Source organism: Condylura cristata, unplaced genomic scaffold (genome assembly GCF_000260355.1).
Source record: "Condylura cristata isolate star-nosed mole 26May11 unplaced genomic scaffold, ConCri1.0 scaffold00006, whole genome shotgun sequence".
Lineage (NCBI taxonomy): Eukaryota > Metazoa > Chordata > Mammalia > Eulipotyphla > Talpidae > Condylura > Condylura cristata.
Window position 1 is genome coordinate 50,708,516 of NW_004567107.1, and position 25,198 is coordinate 50,733,713.

At 34.7% G+C, this 25,198-nt stretch overlaps 1 protein-coding gene across 2 annotated transcripts in view; it reads right to left on the reverse strand.

Moving 5' to 3' along the window:
- Positions 1 to 25,198, reverse strand: part of PSIP1 (PC4 and SFRS1 interacting protein 1) — a 37,261-nt gene that overhangs the window by 11,495 nt on the left and 568 nt on the right. For both annotated transcript variants that reach the window (XM_004677675.2, XM_004677676.2), the window contains exons 2-8: positions 24,898 to 25,116; positions 21,317 to 21,393; positions 9,652 to 9,790; positions 7,487 to 7,591; positions 6,335 to 6,397; positions 1,542 to 1,638; positions 574 to 649 (exon numbers count right to left, since the gene is read on the reverse strand). In XM_004677675.2, the coding sequence (XP_004677732.1) occupies positions 574 to 649; positions 1,542 to 1,638; positions 6,335 to 6,397; positions 7,487 to 7,591; positions 9,652 to 9,790; positions 21,317 to 21,393; positions 24,898 to 24,969 (629 nt within the window). In that variant the 5' untranslated portion in view covers positions 24,970 to 25,116. The remainder of the gene's footprint in view (positions 1 to 573; positions 650 to 1,541; positions 1,639 to 6,334; positions 6,398 to 7,486; positions 7,592 to 9,651; positions 9,791 to 21,316; positions 21,394 to 24,897; positions 25,117 to 25,198) is intronic.

The window sequence follows — 25,198 nt, forward strand, 5'->3', positions numbered from 1 at the left end:
TAGAAATTATTTCAAAAATACCTTTAAACAAATTTACCTGTTTTGTCTGATTTCCTTATTAGAGTTTATCTGCATTATCCAAGTATCTTTATATACTGATAAAATTGTTAGATTAACTGTGATCATCAGATTTGTCTTGATTTTCTATCATATTTTTTATTTTCAAATGTTTTTTTGCTTTCTCATCAGTCTTAGAAATATAAAATACTGTAGCAACAACAATAATATGTAAATAAAGCTGGTAAAAATGCAGAGATTCACTGCTTAAATAATTATACATTAAAAATAAACTCAGGGCCTCCCTGGTTGCCCAAGAGTTACATCTCAGTGCTTTCACTAAGTGTGATGTCTGGCTAGGGAGCTAAACCACATGGTGCAGCAGACCTCTCCTATCTCACCCGCTGTTCCCCTTAGTAGTGTATTTCAGTAAATCTGCCTGTTCTGCTCCCTACTCTGTCTCTGATCCTCTTGACCCCTCCCACCATCACCTAGGGCCTACACCTCAGTTCTTACATGCAAAAATAAATTTTAAAATCTTTTAAAAAAATTTTTTAAATGAATAAACAAACTCACATGTCACTCTCTGAAGGACAGGGCTGTTTTACCATTTTGGGTCTGCCTCTTGGTTTTGGAATCTTGACTTCTGTAGCTAACATTCACAGAAGAACAAAAATACAAATTATAACCAACTTTCCCTTTAAAGAGGCAAATCTTACATATCAAGGTTACACATAAAGTATACTACCGACAGTATTATAAGTTGTAAAGATAGTTATCTCCTCCTCACCCCCTGGTTCCAATTAGCAACAGAAATTTTGAAGAGAAAAATCAACAATGCAATTGTCAATTTGTCCTGACTAAGAGCACTTAAAAGAGTATCCTCTGTTGTTTTAATAGCACTATCACAAAATTCAACTTTATAATATATAAAAACAGCATTTATAATCAATATGCATACATTTATTACACTATGGCATACATTCACATCTTTGAAAATCTATCAGAATTCATTGAATATTCTATTATGATTAAACTGATCCATTATATTAAATTTCAAAATAGAAAATATGTAAATAAATTCTCAGTTCTTTTTCTTTCCTGCCTATAACTTATGTGTCTTCTGTTAGAATTCGATTATGAAAGGAAGAAAGGCTGTATTTTGGTGAATTTTCCTTGTTTTACTTTCATACTAGAGGTAGATACCTCCACACTATTTGGCAGGAAAATAGGTACTACAAAAGATATTATACAGTATTAAGCCCTGAAAAATGCAATATAGTCTAAAATATTAACAGCCTTAGTCAAATGTTGGTTTGTTTGCTTTTGTTATAACTCCATTTAAATAAACTCATCATTCTTGGAATTTAAACCTCACAACCTTATATATAGAATGTATATGGATAAAAAAAATCCAAGCAATTATTTCATATTAAATACTTTATTAATTGTTAATCACCTATTCCAAAGTATCTGAGGCAGCAACACTTTACTAGATTAGAAGAGTAATCACAAATCAGAGTTTTAAACATTAATAATCCTACCTGCGGGTCGTCCTCTTTTAGGACTTGCTTTTAGATTAATAGATGATGTTGCTGTTGTCACTACTCCTGCCTCCTCTGTTTCTACTTGTTTTTCAGCCTGAATCACAAAGATTTAATTAACTTGTTTGGCAAATAAAAGGCATTCCAAGTGTATTCAATGGTAGAAATAAGCCAATCTGAGTTCAAGTATAAATTTAACTTCTATATAACCTTAGTATTCAACCGCCAATTTACCAGAGTAACATCCTCAAACTTAGCTTGTAATTCTGTTAAAAACTCAACAAAACATATAAAAAAATTTCTCAACCACACTGGTCATTTGTTAAAATAAAGCTATTATTCTTAATGTAAAACAGGGAACAAACTACAATGTAATTACCCTGTAAAAACTCATACACTGCTCAGATGTGCACTTTTATAATATATCTCTAAAATTACACATGTACTTATAAAGTCCAATACTCTGATATACTAGAAAAGGCCAGAAATTTAAATTGCTGATATTTCTTATTCCTTAAACTTTGAGACAGAGATTTACTGTCCTTCTCTAGGAGTTACTCTTATTTTTCTTTTTTCTTTTTAAAGATTTACTTAAACTGGGGTACAAGCCAGAGGTGCAGGGGCGGTGAGAGGATTCAGCAGAGACAGAGTGGGGAGCAGAACAGGAAGATCAATGAAGTACACTGCTGAGGGGAGCAGTGAGCAGGCCAGGAGAGGTCTACCATGCCATATGGATCACCTCCGGGGCAGGGACCGAACTTGCACTGAAACGACTGCGGCTCACTTGCAGTGCTGCATCCTAACCCACTGCGTCACCAGGGAGGGCCCTACTCTTTGTTTTTCATAAACAGGTATCTATTACAATATAGAATAAAGAATCCCAATTACATTTGAAAACTATAATGCCCCTGAAAGAGACAAACAGCTGACAAGTAATCAGTTTTACTCATTAAAACAAATGTTAGGAGCTTCCAATTAAAAAGGAAATTTAAACAAAACCAATACTAATTGAAAAAGGAAAAGAACAGTGTAGAGCACAGAGGGAAGGCTTCCTTCTGCCTTCTCACCCCCAATTGTTTAGAATTCAGCATTAGCTATATCACTGAATATGAACATATTCAAGCATCTCAGTAATAAAGAATATGCAAATATGACATAGCAATTCCACTTTGAACAATTTACCCATTTTTTGTTATTTGTTAAGCATACCTTTGCTTTTATAATTGGATCATCATAATCTATACTTTAAGTATTGTTAAAAGCCAATGAACTTATCCAAGATAAGCCTTGAATCTTCTCAAGGAAAAATACAAAAATTTTTCTGTCAACATTAGCTCAGGTTGTATTTTTAAAATTTTAAGAATTTACAAACCATCTGGTATCCTAATCTTGTCTCAGTATCTCTGGGTCAACTGTATCTGTCATTTTAGAAAGCTCCCCAGATGCCAGCAATTGAGAATCCAAAATTGTATGAAAGCTCTCCTCCTACTGAGGAGTAGATGGTAAAGGTTGTCTAAAATCTAGTTCAAACTGATGAACTCTTCAGTACAAAAAATTTTTCTCACTTAAACTTTGCAGTTTTAGAAGTAAATCAAGATGCTGTAAGATTTACAAGTAGAATAATCTTGAGGGGATATCAGTAGAAGATATTCATCAATATTCAATAGTTAATACAATAAATAAAATATATTAACATTAAGGGAAAAAATATGTTAACATTAGGGGGAAAAAATGTCATAAACATGTATTTTTGACCAAGCACAATAATATAAGTCAACAGCATTCCTAAATATAAATCAAGGAAAACAATCTAGAAAAAATTATGTCATACATACATATTTTTAAATATACATCTATTTAAGTATTTTAAAAGCAAAAATCTTACAGCAAATTTATATTTTATTTGATCTCACTAAGACTTCTAGTAACCCTTGGATTCACTTTCTACCCACTTATTATACTATTTTTCTAGTTCTATCCTCTTGTGATCTTACCTAAATTTTCCTAGGCCTGCATGCATTCTCATGCCTTCTACATTCTTGCTTTTTTGTAGCATCCCCACAAATCTCTATATTACTACTTAACTTTACTTACAGCACCTTGATTACTTACTAATATAACACTCTACTTTCCCTACTACACTGACAGCTGTTAGTACCACTAAAAAATTATTCAAAAACAAGCATTCATCTAGGCAACCTCAGTTGTCATCTCAAAGCCACCCATTAATACTTTACCCTGTCTTTTGTTAATGCCCTTCCTCTTCCCTCACTAGCAGCAATGTCCAATCCTTGATCCTGCCTTGTACCAAATACACAATTTTGCTTTGAAGTGGATGGAGACAGAAAAGACAGAAGTCAACAGAAAAGGAACTGCCTTCATTTCCACAGCTCCCTAGACACTAATAGCCTCACTTCATTTTTCAATATTAAAAAGCATGAAACATCCATTCCCTTTTCCCTGTTAAGTCAATTCCTTCAAGTATACTGCTCTCTCTCCTTAATAGAGCATAAGTATATTCTTATGTATGCAAATTATATTCTTTTCACCTCTTCAGTCTTGCTGGTTTTGCAAAGCAAGTACTCTGCATGCTTTTTTGCATTTTAAATATCCTGCCTTCACCACACATCCCTGTTGCAGCATTCTCTCTCCTTCCTTCAACATTTTCAAAAGCAGTGTAATTTGTATTAAACACTTTATTCTTCAACCCACTTCATCTCTCCTTATCAACTGGTCTTGAAAAGTGTCATAGAACTTAATTATCAAATATCTTACTGCATTCCCTCTATAGCAGAATACTACTTACCAGTCTCATTATTAAAATTCTCCCATGTTTAGCTTGGTATCCCCACTTAAACTTTCTCCCAGCAGTTCAATTATCAGTCACCATTTACAAAGCAACCTTTCATGTATATTTTATTTCCTCAGGACTCTGGTTTCTGCATTCTTCCCAGTGGTTCTCTCCCTTGACCACCGCCCGTTTAATCCTGTCTTTATATCAGCAACTGCAGCTTTAATTTTTGCCACTATGTGTAGGAATGGTATTTTTAGCCTACTTCCCATAGGCATCTCACTCCCTCTCCACTGTAACTCTGCTCCCAACCAACATCTCCTATATCCTTACTATCTAATCCTGTCATCCATGATTCCTTCCCACTCCACTCCCTTCAAACTCAATTTCAACCACTATCAACTTTATGTTTTAAAGTATTCTTATATCCTATCACTCATATATACTACTTAAAAAATTTAAAAAAAAAAAAAACTTGCTTTGATGTTCTTAACCTTCCTATCTCACCCTGTGTCCTTTAAAAGACCTTTCATAAGTCAGTTACCACATCACTAATATAATCTTCCATTTTTACTTTCTTACTTTATTATTTACTGTCATTCTAAATGAAAAAATTAAATTCAACAAGAAAAGAGACCTTAAATTCACTGCTTGTTACTGCCTGGACCATAAGTTAGTACTAAAATTCTGAATGTATTAGAAAACTTGTATTATTAGAAAATTTGTTACCTTTGTCCTGTTCCAATCATCACTAATTATACTGCATCACTAATTATATTTAAGAGCTATCAGAAATTTTTTTTTAAAGATTTATTTATTCACACAGAACTGGGGTACAGGCCAGAGATGCAGAGGGTGAGAGGCTTCACCAGAGACACAGTGGGGAGCAGAACAGGCAGATCGAGGAAGTACACTGCTGAGGGGAGCAGTGGGCGGGTCAGGAGAGGTCTGCCACGCCATGTGGATCTCCTCTGGGACAGGCGGGAATCGAACTCATGCAGAAGTGGCTTAAGCTTCTTAGTGCTGTGCTTTAACCCGCTGCACCACCAGGGAGGGTCAGCTATCAGAAATTTACAATGGTTTAAATGCTTCCTTAAGTTTAAGTTCTTCAGAATAATACTATGGTTTTTTTGCATTCTTGCCTCAAACTTTTTAACACTGAAATATTAATACCTGAAAAGCTTGAGATGAAATTTCTCTAGGCTTCTATATTCTCTAGTCTTCTATATACACTACTCAAATCGCTTCACATGCCCCTTCCTTCCTTCATCTGCCTAACACAATTCTGTGGTTAAAATCTTATAAAAGTTATCATAGGCCCTTACACACCTCCCATTAGGGTTATAAAAAAAAATCAGCCTATAGCTAACTTCCTCATGAGATATTCCAACTTGTAAGTTTTCTTTGTAGCTTTGGCAAATAATAATAGTCTGGAACATAAAAAGGTCAGAAAAAAAACATGAACAAATTTCATAAAGGATTAATTTAAAGCCTAAAATATACCAAGAAGTAACATACGTTTCACAGAACAATGTTGTGAAGTAAAATTAGTAAGAATGTAATAATGAACATGTAATAATGAACATTTACTATGAATATAATGTCCTCAAAGAAGAGGTTCTTGGAAACTGTCATTTAAACCAAATACATAATGAAAACAGATCTCTGAATATTTCTTACAATGATGGCTGGGATTATTTTTTTCTCATCAAAATGTTATAACTAAACATGATTCAAGGACCTATGATCTGCTATACCAGAATTTATTATGAATACTTAATACAGAAAATAAGGCAGAATTATTAAAAGAAATGAAAACTGGTATTTATCATTCAATATACCTAATTTTGATAAAGTAAACAGCATTATCTGCCTATATAAGACTTCAAACTTATACTGAGTTTAAGAAACTTAATGTAAAAGGCCAAGATTAAATTAAATTACATTATAAGGTTACTGCTACTCTCTTCCTCAATCCCTGTGGGTCAAACAGAAAAATTACCTTTCTCTTTCTCCCTCTTCTTGCAGCTTTTGGAGTGGTTATGTCAATTGCTTTAGTCAGATCCTAAAATAAAAATATGTATGAAATTGAAATATGCCAAGACTGATTTCAAAAATAAAAACTTTTTTTTAAAAAAGATTTATTTATTTATTGGGCCTCCCCAGTGGCACAAGAGGTTAACGCACAGGACTATGAAGTGATCCTTAGCCACTGCAGCATAAGTTCGATCCCTAGCCAGGAAGGAGACACACATGGCACAGGAGACCTCTCCTGGCTCAACTGCTGCTCCCCTCAGCAGTGTATTTCAATCTGCCTTTCTGCTCCCCACTCAGTCTTTGGTGAATCCTCTCACCCTGCACCTCTGGCCTATACCCCAGTTCTTGTATGCATAAATAAATATATAATTTTTTAAAAATATTTACTTATGCACAGAAGAACTGGGTAGTGTAGGCCAGGGATTTGGAGGGAGTGAGAGGATTCACCAGAGTAGGGAGCATAACAGGCAGATCAACTGAAATATATTGCTGAGGAGGTGCAGCAGGCAAGATAGGAGAGGTCTGCTGTGCCATGTAGCCAGCCAGAGACTGAGGATCAAATTCATGCTTCAGTAGTTGGTGACAGCGTGATAGCACTGTGTCTTTAATCCCTGTGCCCACAGAGAGGCCCCCCAAAAAGCCTTTTTAAACACAGATTTTGCAAACTTCACTGAAAAAATACTAGGGACAACTTGTTCTGTTTCTCTGACTTTTGAAATCATAAACATCAAAAAGTCTTAATATTGTTATTATAAATGACAGTTATTCTCACCTAAAAAAGTTCTTTCCTGTCAGGACAAAACAAAAAAGTGACTTCTGGTAGAAAACCAAGAAGTTGTAATACCTTTTCAATACAATCCATTCCACAATAAGCCTCTTTAAAAATATTCCCAACAACAAACAATTCAACTCCTCATATTTTGCACAGCAAAATAACTTTAAATAAAAATGTACATCCATCTTATGAAGATGCACATTTTTAACATGAAGTCTTAAATGTTTACTAATTCATTAATTAACTACATTAAAGATTACTTTCTACTTTGCTATGATTAATTCATTTTACCATTTCTTCCTTGCAACAATGAGGTTAGAATGCAAGTGAAATTAAACACACCTCGTTGCTGGCTTTTTCTTCATGGTCAGTATCATCCTTTGAAAGACTAGTTTCTTTTTCTTCAACTTCAACATCAGATGATGTATTTGACTGTTTAGTTGATGCCTATGAACAATCAAGTCTTAATTTAAAAAAATTAAGATTTTTATCCCAATTTATAAATTTTTAACTCATGAAAAATCAAAAGCTTACTTGCAAGAAACTTAGAAAAGTTAGTGATATCAATTCCCTTTGAACACATACAATTCTGAAATACTAAAACTATCAGTTTCTTTAGAGAAGTCTTAGAAGGGACTGCATATTCCTTTAATTGCATGCACATCCAGCAAGATTAAAACAGTGAGGCAGAAATGAAAGTACAATTATAGAGATACCATTCTGATGTTCTAACCAACAAATCTCCAATGATATACAATGAAAGCTGATTGAGAATACCACAGGTATACACTTTATTCAACTACTAAAATACTGTAGAGAGAAATTACATGTGTACTCTAAAACAAACAGTATTAGCAAGGGATATATGTCACAGTTATATACTATAGGCTCTGGTCTATTATCTCAAACTTAAGTTTATTTTAAATGCAGAGTCATGAAGCCCAAACTTAAGTGATTCTGATTTAACAAGTGCTGACTGCAAGTCCAGTAATCTTCAGTTTTTAAAGTATGGCCAGGTGATGGAAAATGTGTTCTAGGGGGTACCAGGACTTCATAATACCAACCTAAAGAATGAATAAGCAGAGGAAACACAGAATAGATAGCCAGAGGTGAAAGATAGCATTCTAATTCAAACTGTGCCCTTTTCTAGCTGTTTTCTTTAAGTCTATTTCCTCTTTTATGAAAAGGACAATGCTTTTTCTGGCTAACCTACAAAAGTATTAGTTACAACAAAAAAATGTAAAATATCCCCCAAATGACTTAGAGCACTATATAAAAATAAAATTTTACAGGTTAAGATGGCTGATTTTCTAGTTTGTTTTGTAAAAGTTCATCACTGATTTCCACAATAACCTCTGAATGTGCTACAGGGGATATCTCAGCTTGGAACAGAGTATATCAAACCAGTAAAAGCATTCATTTTGTTGAGCAAAGAAACTACTGAGTTTCATACACAACCTACTAAAAATTTCATTGTAAGATGGAAAATTTCAAGTACATATGGTAAAATCCACCTTGAGATAAAAGTAGGTAGATTAGGAACAGAGGATAGCATGACTGTGCTAGGCAATCTGGAAAATGAAAAAGACCATGAAGGACATATACATTAAGTGAAGTTACAAGATGTCAGTTTCAGATGTCAAATATAGTCCCTTAGATTTTTACTACATAGTCAAGGCAATAACGATGTGAACCATCCATCCATTCTTTATTCATTCAAGAAACATTGTGAATACCTTTTCTGTCCCTACATGTAACAGTGTCAGGCACAGATCATACAACTTCTTAGGCTGTAGCAGTTAGTACAGAAACAAATGTGATATGGTATGAGTACTACAACAAGTTTTGGGTGGAAATGACAGCACTTAAAATCATCTAATGCAACAATGAAAGACTGATATACTCCAGACAGAAAGCGTCTGAAGGCTCTCAAAGGAGAGCACAGATAAAGAACTTTTTAAAAACTATATAAGCTTAATAGAATGTTGCAGTTTGTTACTGTCTCCTTTTTAAGATTTATTTAAGTTTTTCCTAATTCTTAGTATTTTAAAGTATAATATAAACAAACAGATATGGACACAAAAAAAAGCAGAATAGAAAGTTTTAAAACTGCTTTTCTAGATGCCAAAAATATCAAGTATAATTTACATATTGCTATAAGTACATTTTTTCATTTCATTAAAACAGTAAGATTCACACTGTACAATTTTTGAACTTAGAAATTAAAACAAATAAAACACCTCATCTGCACCCTTCAAGTTATAAAACCTGGATTTAAATAACAGTACGATATGCTAAAAAAATCTCAATTAAAAGTCATTAAATGACTCCCAATTTTCTGAGATTTGTTAAACCCTGCCGGTAATACTTTCATCAGTTTATCTAACAGATATGAAGTCAATATTCAATCTCAAAAATAAGAATGACGTTCATAAGCTCTTAAACGTGTATTCTGCTATAGCAGCACAAGACTGAGTAAATACAAAATTTTATGTGATATGACTCACCTGTTGACTTGAAAATTTCACTTTTGGATTGTTATCTATCTCCCATAAACCTTCATTAAAGCCTTTTCGTTTATTTGGTTTGCCATACTTTTCTTTATTTTCAGAATAAGGAAATATATCCTTTGGACCTAAAAACGCACTAAAAAAACAGAAGGGCAAATATGAATGGAAAGTAGTATCAAAACATGTAAGTTATTTTACACAGAACTGAATGATGTAATAATCAAAATTTCTTTATCTAGAACACATTAAAAATCTTACATGAAATGGCACAAATACATGCAACTATACAGAATTAAAGTACTTTAATTTCAGTCACAAGCTCCTAGATCCAAAGCTCTTTTTAAAATATATGCAAGCTGTACAATAAATTTACTTAATGCCACTAAATTGTACACTTGCAAATGATTAAAAATATAAATTTGATGTGTATTTTACAACACACAGAAATGAAAGAGCTATGTAACATGTTTGCATTAATCAACACCATTCAAATGCATTCCAAATATAATCTCTTTTCAGAGTGATTTGATATATTATACAACTTATAAAATACTATCAATAAGACAAGACTACATTTTCATATCTGTACATTCATATTTATAAAATAAAATGTGTTTTAAGAATTTGACTTTATTCAATGAAGAAATCAGATGTTGTAACTGGTTACTTGTGTGTGTCTGTGTGTGGTAGAGCAGTGGGAGACAGAGCAAGAATGAATGCCTCTGTAGTCACTAAGGCAGGTTTCCTGTGGGCCTATCGTCACACCCTTTTTGTCAACCAGTAAATACATAACCTATTTTTGCATTGTTAAAAGACATTTTATTTTATTGGTAGTTCATTAACATTCAACTTGCAATTAACAGCCTATACAACACATTCTCCATGAAGCACGTAAGAATTAGTGCTAAACAGCATTTTAGCACCACATTTGGGGACTACTACAAACAGCTAGGTGACCAATTAAAAAACGCCAAAAAATGAAAAATCCATGAAATTAAACCAACAGCAAAAAGTCACTTGTTTATGGGATGAGAGTTGAGACAAGGCAAAGCAATACCTTGTTCAGCCCTCACCCTGAAATACTGCTTTGTGACTCAGTTTTTGGCATTTTGCACATAAACATAACTACAAAGGTACCACTAGTATTGGTTTAAAATTACAAATTTTACTGAGCAGGCATATTCAGAAATATGAGCACTGTAAATAATAAGAATCAACTATGTGTGTACATTTACATATGTTTGGATATGTTCTCTAAAACAGACCTTTTTATTTCCCTATGCCAGTCATTTACACAGAAATAAATTCTAAAAGGTAGGAGAGACCAGTATGTATGAGGTTTTCGGTATTAGTGATACACATGCATTTTACAAAGCAATAGGGAAATCTAATTGCTATCTATTTCCTTTGAAATGTACTACCATTTACGATTATTAAATATATGTATATCACAAATTTCTTACCTGCTGAAAATAGAAAGGAACTATGATGACTAGTTACCATTACAATAGTTAATATTTTAAAAGATTTTAAGATAAAATCTCAGTTAAAAGGAGAGCTAGACTCCCATTTTATAAGTATATTCAGTACATATAACGCTTTTTAAAAGATATGGTAAATATACACACTGGAATATTACTCAGCAATTAAAAAAAGATAAACTCATGCTTTTTATAGAAACATGGATGGAGCTGGAAGGGATCATGATTAGTGAAATAAGCCAGAAAGAAAAAGAAAAATACTAGATGGTTTCAGTTATAGCAGGAGCTTAATAAAAGACCAGGAAAAAAAAAATAATAATGAACAACTATATACCAGAGACATTTTACAGGGGTGGAGTAGGGAATAGGATCAAAAATACGGGTAGGGAAATGCACGAGACTATGGTGATGGCACACGGGTGTGATCTGTTGATGGGAAACCCATGGGTATTACAACTGAGATGGAAAATGGAATAAAATGATATAAAAATAAACTATATTATTATATATATATATGTTTTATTTAAATTCTGTAATTCAGGAACACTCATTGTATCCATGTATTTTAGCTGCACACCGAGACCTTTAATGTCAATATCTCACTTGAAATTTAAATACCTTTCTAGAAATTAAAATGCTTATTAAACATCTGTCATTCCTTTCCATAATCTCTATTATAAAGTCAATACATTTGGTTAAAACAGTAAGCACGATTCCTCTTATATTAGTTTCAAATTCCACATAAATTACTTGAGCTAAATTGCCATCAAAATAATTTTATTTTTTGGAACAAGACAATTTATTAATTGGAACAAGACAATTACTCAACACAAATTCTCCTAAAAACCAACAAAAATCCAATGGGACAATATCAACACAAATTTGGAAACTAGAAGGAATATGGATAAAGCTACTAAGCAGAAATATTGAAAGTCACTTAACACACAGCACCCTAAAGATAGCTCAAAATCCCCCAAGGGTTCAAAATTGCTAGCAATAGGAATTTCAAGTGGGAGGGATATTAAATTCTTAAACTAAGGAAAAATGTTATAAAATTTCAAACACAGGGTACTTTTTGATATGCCTTGATGTTAGCTATTCAAAATGTAAGCTATTCAAAAGACTGATTCTACAATTCCATCTTGAGTATAAAGGTGTGACAGCTAAATTTATAAGATTTTTTTTCCTTATCTCAAAATAGGCAAACCTCATTTTGCATCAACATAAAAAAAAAATGACCATGGAAGGCAACCCTAAAATGGGAAAAGTTATGAGTATTCCATAACTTTAAAACACTGAACACTATAGATGTATGTAAGGAAATGAAAAACAGTAAGATGACTAGTACTTATTTAGTACACTGCGGTCTACTTTAGAGATTTAATATACAATGAGATTAAAGCATTTCTTTGCAAAAATTTAGCAGTATTCTGAAGAGTGCCTACTTTCTCACCTTATATGAATTGAGTATTTTCAATGCCTTAATGAACTGTCATATTTCATTTTAAGTCTGATCAACCTCCAATATTGTGAAATAACTAGTTTTATTTAGCATTACTTCCTCTGGGATATCTTTATTCTTCTTACTACAACCATTTGCTTCATCTACGCTGATAAGATTGTCTTTATTATCTTCCTCTGGTTGCTTAGTGTCTCCAAATGCAGTCTGTCTACATTCACAAAGTTAGGGTTTCTGTTAACTCCATTTAAATAACATTCATTTCTAGCACTACAGTTCTCTGCTACAGTTTCATCTTTGTTGGCAAAATTACTTCTTTCTTAATGAAACCTCAGTGGGTATATCACTAAGAAACAATGGCAACAACACAGCTATGCACATTGCTCTCCATGCATGCACTGAGAAATAAACACACACCAGCCAACACACCAGCCAATCACCAAGAGTCTTTAAAACAGTGCCATAATATGCCATCTGCTACTTACATCTTGATTTGTATATGGATGAGCTAGGAGCAAATTTTGTAGCCTTATGCAATGAATATTAATATTCTAGGTTTAGTGAAATCTGAACCACGATGGGCAATTGTCAGTTAATTAAACCATGGTAACCAAAGTTCATTCATAATGACATGCATGCAAAACTAAGGACTGCCCAATTGCCTGTACCTTCTCTCCTCTTCACACTTTGATTTGAAATTCAACTTTTACTACACATCAATATTGTCATTCATACTTCCCTTGTAACGTGGTCATGTCTTCTCTGAACTTTACCTTACAAAATAAGGTAAATCCAATCTGAAAGTCTTAGAAGAATTCTATCTCTTCACATGATTAATTCTTTCGTATTTTTCTTATTCACCACCTTGTTTTTACACATACCTTTCTTGATGTTTATTCTGAATTTTGCTGAAAACAGACTTTAAGAATTCACCTCGTGGCCCTACCTGGTGGCAAAAGGGTTGAAGTCTCAGCACTATGAAGCTAGAACCAGCTACTGCAGCCCAGAGTTTGACGCCCCCATCCTTGGCCATCGCTGGCCGGCCAGGGAGCTAATGCATATGGCACAGCAGACCTCTCCTGTCTCACCTGCTGTTCCCCTCGGCAGTGTATTTCAGTGGATCTGCCTATTTTGCTCCCCACTCTGTCTCTGGTCAATCTTCTCACACACACACACCCCTGCATACCTCTGGGCTACACCCCAGTTTTTGTGTGCATAAATTAAAAAAAATCTTTAAAAAATTCATCCCTTGGCCCTCCCTGGTGGCGCAGTGGGTTAAAGCACAGCACTGAGAAGCTAAAGCCACTTCTGCATGAGTTCCATTCCCGCCTGCCCTGGAGGAGATCCACATGGCGCGGCAGACCTCTCCGGACCCGCCCGCTGCTCCCCTCAGCAGTGTACTTCTTCGATCTGCCTGTTCTGCTCCCTACTCTGTCTCTGGTGAATCCTCTCACCCCCACCCCCACATCTCTGGCCTGTACCTCAGTTCCACATGAAGAAATAAATATTTTTTAAAAAAAATTTCATCCCTTGTTCCTCTTCTATTTTGAAGGTTCTACTATTTACAGGTTTTACTTTCTATTATTTTACTATTCACTAATGTTCACATTAAGTCATATTTCTAGTATTTCCTCAAAAGATTAAACATAGAAATTTGACCCAGGAATTCCACTACTACAAAAAACAAGTTCACACAGAAATTTGTATGGCACACCTTACAGCTACTGAGGGCTTGGTTCCAGACCAACACCATAAACTGACTCAGAGGAATTTTTTGGTTTCCCTAAGTACAGACATCCAGTAAATGTTAACAGTATAACATCTAAAAAAGCAATTAACACACATTAATTAAATGTGACAAGACACGAAGAACATATACTGTTGGAAAAATGGTGCCGACGAACTTATCTGACACAGGGTAGCCAGAAACATTCAATTTGTAAAACAGTATCTACGATGCACAATAAAGGCACAATAAAATGAGATATGCCTATATACAAATTATTCATAGGAGCATTATTCCTAATAGCCAGCAGTAGAAACAGATAAAATATGGTAGCATTAAATAATGTAATATTTTGCAGTAAAAATAAATGAAGTACTATTGCATGCTACAACATAGACAAATCTTTCACTAAGTGAAAATAATGAAAGTCATTATAAACGTTGCAGAGTCCCATATATATGAAATGCCTTTAAACTGGCAAATGGATTAGGGGTTGCCTACAGAAAGAGTGGAAGAAAGACAGAGGAGAAAAAAGTATCTGCTAATGTATAATATTTCTTTTCAAGATGTTATAACATTGTGACAATGGCTGCACTGCTCTCTAAATATACCAAAATTTACTGAATTGTCATTTTAAATAGATGAATTGTTTGAGGTATTAACTGTATCTCAAAAAGTCAAAATATTTTTCTTTGAATATCCTATAAAACAAAAATGACCCATAATTTTACCAACTACAGCCACTGTTTTCAGTTGACTTTTTCTGTTTATACATATTAAACATATAATTTTAATGTATCAATATGTGTGTGTGTAAATACATACATATATATGTGTCAGTGTGTATATATATCTCACTGTCCCAATAAGGTGATAATTACAAACACTTTTCAAATTAAAATGAACATCTTTGAATGTCAACAATTACTTAACAGTTACATACTACATCACTGAATGGCTATCCCAAAATTAAGTTGTCTATGGCTATATTATTTTCTATATTAAAGTTTCTATTATTAAGTAATGTAGCTATAAAACAAATATATTCCTCAATCTTTAATCATATCTCCATAATAAATTCTAAATAATATAGAAATGTTGGGTCAAAGTATATCCTCGAGACTAAGGTGCTCCTTTATGAGGTTTAAAAACCTCGGTCGACAAAAGAATCCTCCCATGTTCTCAGCACAAGAAAGAAATTATAATTATGGGACATGATGGAAATAATCATATTGCAATATATATCAAATCAATACAATGCAATGCACACAACACACACACATGCACACATTCACAAAGGAAAATCCCTGGATATATCACCCTCCCAAGCTGATGAGCAGAGTCCAGATTACTGTTTAGGTAGCCACCATTTGTCCCCATTAAGAGCACAATCTTATGTTGACTATGGTTCTGATTCATTCAAAATATTCCATTTCAAAGTGACATGCTAGTCTCAAAGAATACATGCCCCAAAATGAAGAGGTTAAGGGTTGTTTCTAAAAAATAAGTGTAAAAATGACTCATTTTTACTGTAGAGGTTTAAAAACTTTTTAACAATGAAAAAATTGATTAATTCAAAGTTAAGTTACCTAATTCCAGAGCTCAATGGAAACTTGGGGAACTCACCAAAACTCAATTTAAAAATAAAAATGAGTATCACAAAGACTACTCAGGGAAGGCCATCTAGCTATTATTAGCAGAGCTTAAATCTGTACTAAGTTCCTCAAAAAAGTTTCCTTTATTTACAATACAATCTTTGAAACATCTAATATACTGCTGAAACATCTAATATATATAAAATTAAAATACATTTGACAGGGTACATAATATCTTAATATAAATCATTATTATATTAATTCTATAATATTAACTACATTAGCAAGTTCTGAAGCAACTTAACCCTTACAAAAGTGCTTCTTACATGGTATACACCTACAGATCCTGTGTCCTTGTATATCCTTTTTTTACAGAATAGAAATACACAGAAAAGCAGGTATTTTTAAGTTTCCTCATTTTGTAAGCATGTATACCCACAAGAACATATACACATATCCCTCACAAACGCTGTTAGCAAACTTTGAAACATTCTTACATGTAACTAACATGTAAGAACATTGCACATTAAAAATGAGAAGCTTAAAAGCTAAAAATAAAGCTCAAAGTTACTTAACTGTTGCCAATCACTATGCAGGAGTCATAATTCTTTGTAACACTGATTCTAACTTGCTATTTATCATCACTGAATAACAAAATATGAAAATGACTGCTTTATAACAGCATGCATTGTTTTGTAACACAAAATGATTCCACATACAACTAACTCAATATATATTTACTATATGCCATGAATGAGATGGTATACAAAAATATATACAGTTCCTTTCTTCATTTATTAGTATAAAGCTTGAAAGTATTTTTCAAGTCTCATACCAATTATGTAGCTATGGTACAGAAGTTACACTGAAGAATCAATAAATAATAACCCTGCCCATCCTTTGACTTACTCCTTTCTTGTGAACAACTGAGACAAAAAAGCTGATCACTATGCCACCACTATCTCCAACCACTAAGTTAACTCCTAAAAAGCTGTAATTTGGAAAGTTTTAAAACAGCCTGTAAAGGGTATTTTTCCTGAAACTGTTTGTATTAAATCAACATTAAGGACATAAAAGCAGCAAAACACGTACATCCCATCCTCTAAGTTTTCCAGACTTCACAATACAGACCTAGATGAAACTGTTCTCTCAAGTTAGCAATGGAAATGAGCAAAACTCAAATAGCATTTTAAACACTCAAAAATATACAGTATTAATCTTTACTAGAGCTAACATTTCAAACAATTCAGTAAAAGCTGAGTTGGAAAAATCTACAACATAATCTTTAAATATAGCAGACATTTAGCATTTAATACATGCAAGCACTTTTTAAATTTTTATTTCTTTTTAAAGTTTTATTTATTTATACATACAGAACTGGGGTACAGGCCAGAGGTGCTGAGGGTGACAGAATTCATCAGAGACAGAGTGGGGAGCAGAACAGGCAGATAAACTGAAATACACTGATGAAGGGAGCAGCAGGTGGGTCAGGAGAAGTCTACTGCACCATGTGGGTCACCTCCCTGGCTGGGGATCAAATTCCTGCTGCAGTGGCTGTGGTAGCCTCATAGTGCTGTGCTTTAACCCATTATGCCACCAGGGAGGGATCAGCACTTTTTTAAAAGATTATTTATTTATGCCTATAAGAACTGGGATGCAGGTAAGAGGTGCAGGCAGTGGGGTGAGAAGAGTCGCCAGAGACAGTAGGGAGCAGAACAGGCAGACTGATTTAAATACACTGCTGATGGGAGTATCGGGCAAAATGGGAGAGGCCTAGTGCACTATGTGGGTCAGCTCCTTGGCTGGCAGGAATTGAACTCAGAACTGAGTTCAATTGCAGCAGTGGCTGCAGATAGCTTCACAGTGCTGAGACTTAACCTCTTAACGCCAACAGGAAGGCAAGCAATGTTTTAAGTTTTTTTTGGTAGTACCTATGCACATCAAAGTTCTGACAGAAAATATCATTATTGTATTTTAAAATTAGGAATTAAAGGTCATAAAGCTAAGTAGAAGTAGCCCATCCAGGTTAAATAGCAGGTAAAATGTCAGTCAGGATCAAAGACAGCTAACTTTCTGATCTAGCAGTCTTGAACACTACAAATGTTGGTTTGTGAATAGCAAATTCATAATCAACAATTGATTGTATCTCGAGCATAGAGCTTTCAACCTGTCACCAAATATTTATCAGCTGCACCAGGTACTTCAGTAAATGATGGCAAACAAGATAGATAATGTCCCTGGCTCTCCAACTTCTTCACTTTTGTGTAAAGAAAGTGCAATGGAGAAAACAAGCATTAAAAAGATCTAATACATCTAAATGAACTTGCAAATCTGACGGTGTAACTTTTCCAACAAAGGAAAAACAAGCAGAACCTGAAACGAGAACGTACATTTCTATAATGATGGAAAAAATGTGAGATTAGAAAGCTAGCATATTCCAATTCATATAGTTTCTCATCAGTAGCATTTGTAAATAAATTTGGAAGCTGTAGTATGTGTTAGCAATGTTAATGAGAGAACCAATGTTTTTGGACAGGTGACTGACATGATGTAACTGGGATACAAAGATTACTTTGTCTACACAGAATGAGTGAAATCTGAGGACCAACATAGGGTTAATGCAGTAATTTTAAGAGAAACTGGCACTGATGAGTTGTAGAGACGGAGAGTGGATGGATCAAAATACACACTAGGAAAATTTAAGACATGTTTACTGACTGGATCTGGGGAGGGAGGCTAACATAAGAACTTAGGACTTCAGCAAAGTTCTGTTTAAAAAGTGTTATAAACTGACGATCACAATTGGTATACATTAAGGTCTCATACTCAAAAACTTGATTCTGGATGAATTTTTACATGAAGAAAAATTAGATGTTTGTAAGACAAGAAAAACAATTACAAAAGGATTCTGTTCTAAATTGGCAAGGAAAAAAACAATCTATAAATCAACTATGAACTAGTACAGTGTTCCAAACTGCCATTTCTTCTTCTGTATTTTTCTTTCCCATCTCTAACTATAAGCTGTTAAATCAAAAATGTTTAAACCACCAAAAATGTTTAAAACCTCCCAACTTTAAATGGGGAGTAGGAGGAAGGCAAATTATCTACAGAGATCACGTTTCTAAGAATTAACCTTAAGTACAAAAAACTCATGTTATCACATCAAAACACAGGAACTCTGCCTTTCCAAAAATAAATAATATATACTTATGAGAACATTAAGGTACAAAATATTTTAAATGTACTCTGAAATAAAAGTTTAGCATGAGTTTAATTTTAAAGTGTCATCCTAATTCCTTGAATATTAATGATTCATAGTTTTTATTAATCACTTAATATAGCATTGCTTTGTTTTAACCTACCAATGCTTATGGAAATTTATATTTATTTAAAATTTATAGACACTTACAATGTAAAATTCATCTTGAAATGTTGGAGAAGGGATGACTAGTCTTCCAAGTTTAACAAAAAGAATGTTTTCCGTAAAACTACAAGCACATTTATAATAGTACTAAATCTATCCTATTTAAGAAAAAAAAGTTCTAAAAAATGATCTATCCATGTTATTCTAATAAAATGTTTTCAGACTTCACATGTGTCACAATCATGTGGAAGACTTGTTAAAACACTGCTGGGTCCACAATGGAATATTACACAACAATCAAAAATAAACACATGCCTTTTGCAGCAACATGGATGAGGCTGGAAAAGATCATGTTTAGTGGAAAAGATCATGTTTAGTGAAACAAGCCAAAAAGAAAAGAAAATACCAGATGGTTTCACTCATAGCAGGAGTATAAAGATCCAGGGGAGAAAATAACAGTAATAATGAACAACTATATACCAGAGACATTTTACAGGGGTGGAGTAGGGAATGGATCAAAAATGTGGGTAGGAAAGTGCACGGAACTATGGTGATGGCACTTGGGTGATTTGGTGATGGGAAGCCGACAGGGATTACAACTGAGATGGAAAATGGCACAAAATGATGTAAAAATAAACTATTAAATTCAAAAACAAATAAACAACATTGCTGGGCCGAATACCTTAGCTTAGCTTTTGCTTCAGAAGGTAGTAGGTGAGGGTCCACAAATCTGCCTATCTAACTAAATATCCATGTGATAGCTAGGCCTGCCAAACTTTAAAACCCCCTACACTCTAGTACACATTTTTTCCCAAGTAAGCTTAGAGTTTTTTCCTTAAATGGTAGATTATCCTATACAATCAGAAACTCATCATTTCTTACATTTTTATAACAGATATACCCGAACCCAACATGAAACAATTATAGTAAAAATCAATTCCATACACCTACTAGGGATAACCCAATGTTACCTCAGTTAAAAATCTTATTTTAAAGAAAGCCACGTGGCACCGTATGTTACCATTCATATGCACTATTCAGAATTGGCAAATTTAGAGGAACAGTAAAGTAGAAATTACTTAGATCTGAAAAGCAGGCACTGGAGTAACTGCTAATGGGTATAGAAATAAATATACTATAATCCAATGATTTACATATTTTAAGCAGATGAACTTTATGACCTAAATCTCAACAAAGCTGTTTTAAAGAATTTGTGTGAAAGCTCATACAGTACTTTAGTAATATGAAATCAAATGTTGTCATTAGACATTCTTAGAAATATATAATTTTAATAGAATATCAATAGCTTTATTTCTCCTGACCCCAGGTACAGGGAATACTTTGCCACTATTATGGCAATTTCTAAACTTCAAATTTAAAGTGAGGGCTACATAGTACTTGTAGGACTACTGAATTATAGGTACATAATATTTCCAAAATGAATGAGATAGCCCTTAAGAGTAATCCCATGCACCTAGAATTAACAGTTCAATATTCAGGTGCAATTTTTGAAAATTGACTTGCTTCACCCACATATCCACCAGGGGCAGCAGAGCAATCACAGTGGCTCTCAGAACCAAGTAAGCACATACAGTGAGAACTATTCAGATTTCTTTTTCTTACCTTTCACACAACATACCACTATTGTGGCTAATGCTGCAAAGACTATTTGGATAATAGTTGTTCTGACGAATAACACTGAATATACTCAATATCAATACTGTTAAAACGTCCCTTATGTGCATTTATGCATCAGTCATTCTGGCTGCTAAGAGGATCCACATAATTCTTCCTTTCATGATTAAGGAACCATCTCTTCCAAAGAGTTAAACCTGCAGTGTCTAATTTTTTCTATCTTAAAAATAAGTGTACAAAGGGAGACTTGAAGAATTTTTCTTAAGTTCTAACGTAATTCAGTAATTCTTAAGGTTCCTATGTACTCCTATTTTTCCTTTGAATTAATCTGTTTGTTTAGCATTTTACATCCAATTAGCCAGCTAAATTAACTGATTTGCTTTGAGAGCTAAAAGGACTTACGTCTCATGAGTTCCAAAGAAGAATATGGGTAATTTGTTTGTGGGTGGTTTTACAGCTCCATCTGGAACTTCATCTACCTAAAAGAAATATCAGAAAAATTAGAACTCTTTTTAAACCATACATACCCTCAACACAATAATAAACTGAAATAAAACATACAAAAGGTATTTAATGGAAAGTGAATGAGTTCACAATTCCTTATCCTTAAGAGTTTATAAACCAAAGAAGCTCTGAAAACCAAGGTATTTCTTAAAACTCATTCAGCTGCAAAAGTATACTGACACTGAAGCTAGTCTGTCGGTTGTTTTTTTCTTTTAATCTACTTAGTGTTCTATTGATGTGTGTCTGCAGAAATAGTTATATTAACACATGCTATTCCAGACCCTAGCAAGAACAAAGCATTCTCTTTCCAAAAACCCCACATTTTGAATTTTAAAGCAAATCTGCCACTAAGCAATTCAGGAAATCTGAATCTGCGCAAAAATCTTAAATGGTATTTCTGCAGTGAGGCCCACAAATAAGAGAACAACATAAAAGCAGACATTCTTAATAAGTTTAATAAAGCAGTATTTCTCAAAGCCTGAAACATATTCTGAAAAGATCTTATGCCTCTATGACTTAATCACATGAAGTAACAAATTCATTTTTCATCTCTTTCAATCTTCCTAACTAAGTTTCAGGTGCTGGTATAGCTAACACTTCTGTAATACTTGTTACCTTCCCATATCAATAAAGGGAAAGCAGATCTCAGAGTTAAGTTAGAGAAAATTTAGCAACATTTTTATTTCATCTCATAACAATTTTTTTTTACAATTTTTATAATTTCAAAGGCACTTGAATCTTAAAAATCAGCTGAATTTGTTAAAAAGGAAGCTGATCATAGAGAACCTACTTTATACTCTATGCATTACCACACTGAACAGACCTGAAAGATGAAGGGGCTCTGCTTGGCAGTTTGAAGGTTTAAGACATGGCTGGAATCATTCCACCCAACAACTGTAGGACTTTCATTTTCTCACCTATATGATAAAGGCCCCCAAAATTGTGAAATTCTGGAAATCTTAAGGAATAATTTCTGTCAAACCAGTTCAGAAAGAAGCTAGCTTCTTTATGTCTAGCACATTCAGAAATTTTAAAAATATGAGGCAAAACTTTTAAAGCTGACTTTTTTTTTTTTTTAAAGATTTATTTATTGGGCCCTCCCTGGTGGCGCAGCGGGTTAAAGCACAGCACTAAGAGGCTTAAGCCACTTCTGCATGAGTTCGATTCCCGCCTGTCCCAGAGGAGATCCACATGGAGTGGCAGACCTCTCCTGACCCGCCCGCTGCTCCCCTCAGCAGTGTACTTCGTCAATCTGCCTGTTCTGTTCCCCATTCTGTCTCTGGTGAATCCTCTCACTGCCCCTGAGCCTCTGGCCTGTACCCCAGTTCTGTATGAATAAATAAATAAATCTTTAAAAAAAAAAAAAAGATTCATTTATTTGTGCATACAGAACTGGGGTACAGGCCAGAGGCTCAGGGGCAGTGAGAGGATTCACCAGAGACAGAATGGGGAACAGAACAGGCAGATTGACGAAGTACACTGCTGAGGGGAGCAGCGGGCGGGCCAGGAGAGGTCCGCCACGCCATGTGGTCACCTCCCGGGCAGGTGGGAATCGAACTCATGCGTTAGCGGCTTTAGATACTCAGTGCTGTGCTTTAACCCACTGTGCCACCAGGGAGGGCCTAAAGCTGACTTTTAAAACAACTATTACAGGTACTGGATTATAAGGCTACAAGACTTAATGAAATTTGGGATAGGTAGACAAAAATGTTAAAATCAAAATTGCAACAATGGGTGTCATCTTCATAGCTGGAGACTATATATACCCTAAATACCTTAAAGCAAAGACCTAGAGACTAAAGAAAAAGGAATGATTTGTGGACACAGACATCCTCAAAAACCAAATTCATCTGCTTCTAAGAAAAAAGGGGAAAAGTGATAAAATTTCACAGTCCAATTCAAGAAAGGCTGTTTATAGAGCTAACTGTTAAATAAAGAAAATACTCTGGGTTCTGGTCCTCCTAAGGCTACTTTATTTGCTTTTATCAGCACTGTGTCACCTAACACTGACATATATAGGAAAAGTGATTTGGAAGAGTAGATCATTTTTTAAATGTGTTTATGATTTAGCTGCATTTTAGCATGGAAATCTGAATATAGACGCATCACATTAACTCAGATGTTAACACCTTTTAGTACTATAACGATTCTGAAACCATAAAAAAGTGTCTTAGAGAGGTCTTAAATCTCCCTATTCTCTCATTAAACATGAAATACAGCGTAAATGTATTATTATGCACTAAGGGCAATGAAGGGTATAAAGAAATCTGACTTAGGGCTACTGCCCTCAAGAAGCTTACTGTCTAGTTTTGAAGTCAAACCATGCACATTAAGAGTCCAAATAAAAGATCTTCACAAAGGAAACATTATCAGAGTACCAAATATACACACAAGATTTATGATTAAGGTTTGTTCAAATAAGGTGCCGATGAAAAGTAGACAATATGGAGGGGAAAAATACAATAAACAGTGGTCATTTCATATACAGATGGTATGCAACAACTCCATCTTTCTCCATAGCCAATGGATTCTTTTTCCTGCCAGCTGCCTTAGTTAACTCTATAGGATTTAATTATTTTTAAAAAATACTCTTCAAAGAACAGCGAGTTAGTAATTACAATTTTGGAGTATCGCTTATACATTTAAAAACCACTATGAATGAGGTTTACTTGGCTAGCAGGTTTCAGCATTTTTTAGGTCCTATCATCTAAAAGCTGAGACCTTTCATAAAATTACAAAGACTTTTCCCTGAAAATGCTGCTTATCCAGGCAATCTCAATTCCTAAATGTCCCAAAAAATCCTAGGTAGTCCTGTACCACAGGACAGGAACCCACACACTGGTTCTACTCATGTGTTTCTTCTGGGAAACAAAGAAGTAAAACAACTTCTTCAAGGTCAAAAAGACAAACCTCACGACCAAAAACATAAAAAAAAATTAATTTTTCTGGACCTGCCCTGACACTAACATAAATTAAAAAAAAAAAAATCCGGCGCGGAAATCTCTTCATTCAACAAATTCAGAAAGCCTCATCAGTTACAAACATGAAAAATACCTACAAACTCAATTTACTGACACATCGCTTTGACTTGCGGGAGTTTAGGTGTAATTTCATTGATACTTTGCATTTTACTCAAAAGAAGTAAATGCCAAGGTTTCGCCAAATGTTCAACATAAAACCCAGACCTGATTTTTCCCCCACCTACAATGGAGCGTTAACTGGCATCCCACTTAAATATCTGCCATTAAGAAAACCTGTCAAAGACAAAACCAAAGGGAAATAAAGACAGTGTGCAGAACACCTGGATTACAATGACACGGGAGATTCCTGGGCCAAAAACGAAAATGAAGGGCAACTTACAAACGAGCCCGTAGAAACCAACGGGTAGAAAAGACACGAGGAAAAATTTCAGAGAAAGGGTAGGAAGTAGGCCTCTGGGGAGGGAGCACAGCTACAGGCGAAGGCTAAAAATCACTTACTCGAGCCGGCCAGTGGGGATACCCTTTCATCTTGGCGAAGATGAGGTCTCCGGGCTTGAAATCGCGAGTCATGTTTCGGGGACGAGGCCGAAGGTCCGAAGCCCAGGGAAGAGGTGCGGCGGGACGGGGCGCAAGGGGGTGCAGGGGGTGTGGGTCTGACCGGAGCGCTGGCTACCGGGGCGACTGCAGGGGAGGATGCCTCCGGGGGCCCCAAGGCGCCTGCGAGGGAAAGCACGAAGGGCGGTTAAAGCGAAGAAACCCGGAGGGAGGGGCTGGAGGCGGAGGGGGAGGACCAGGAGGG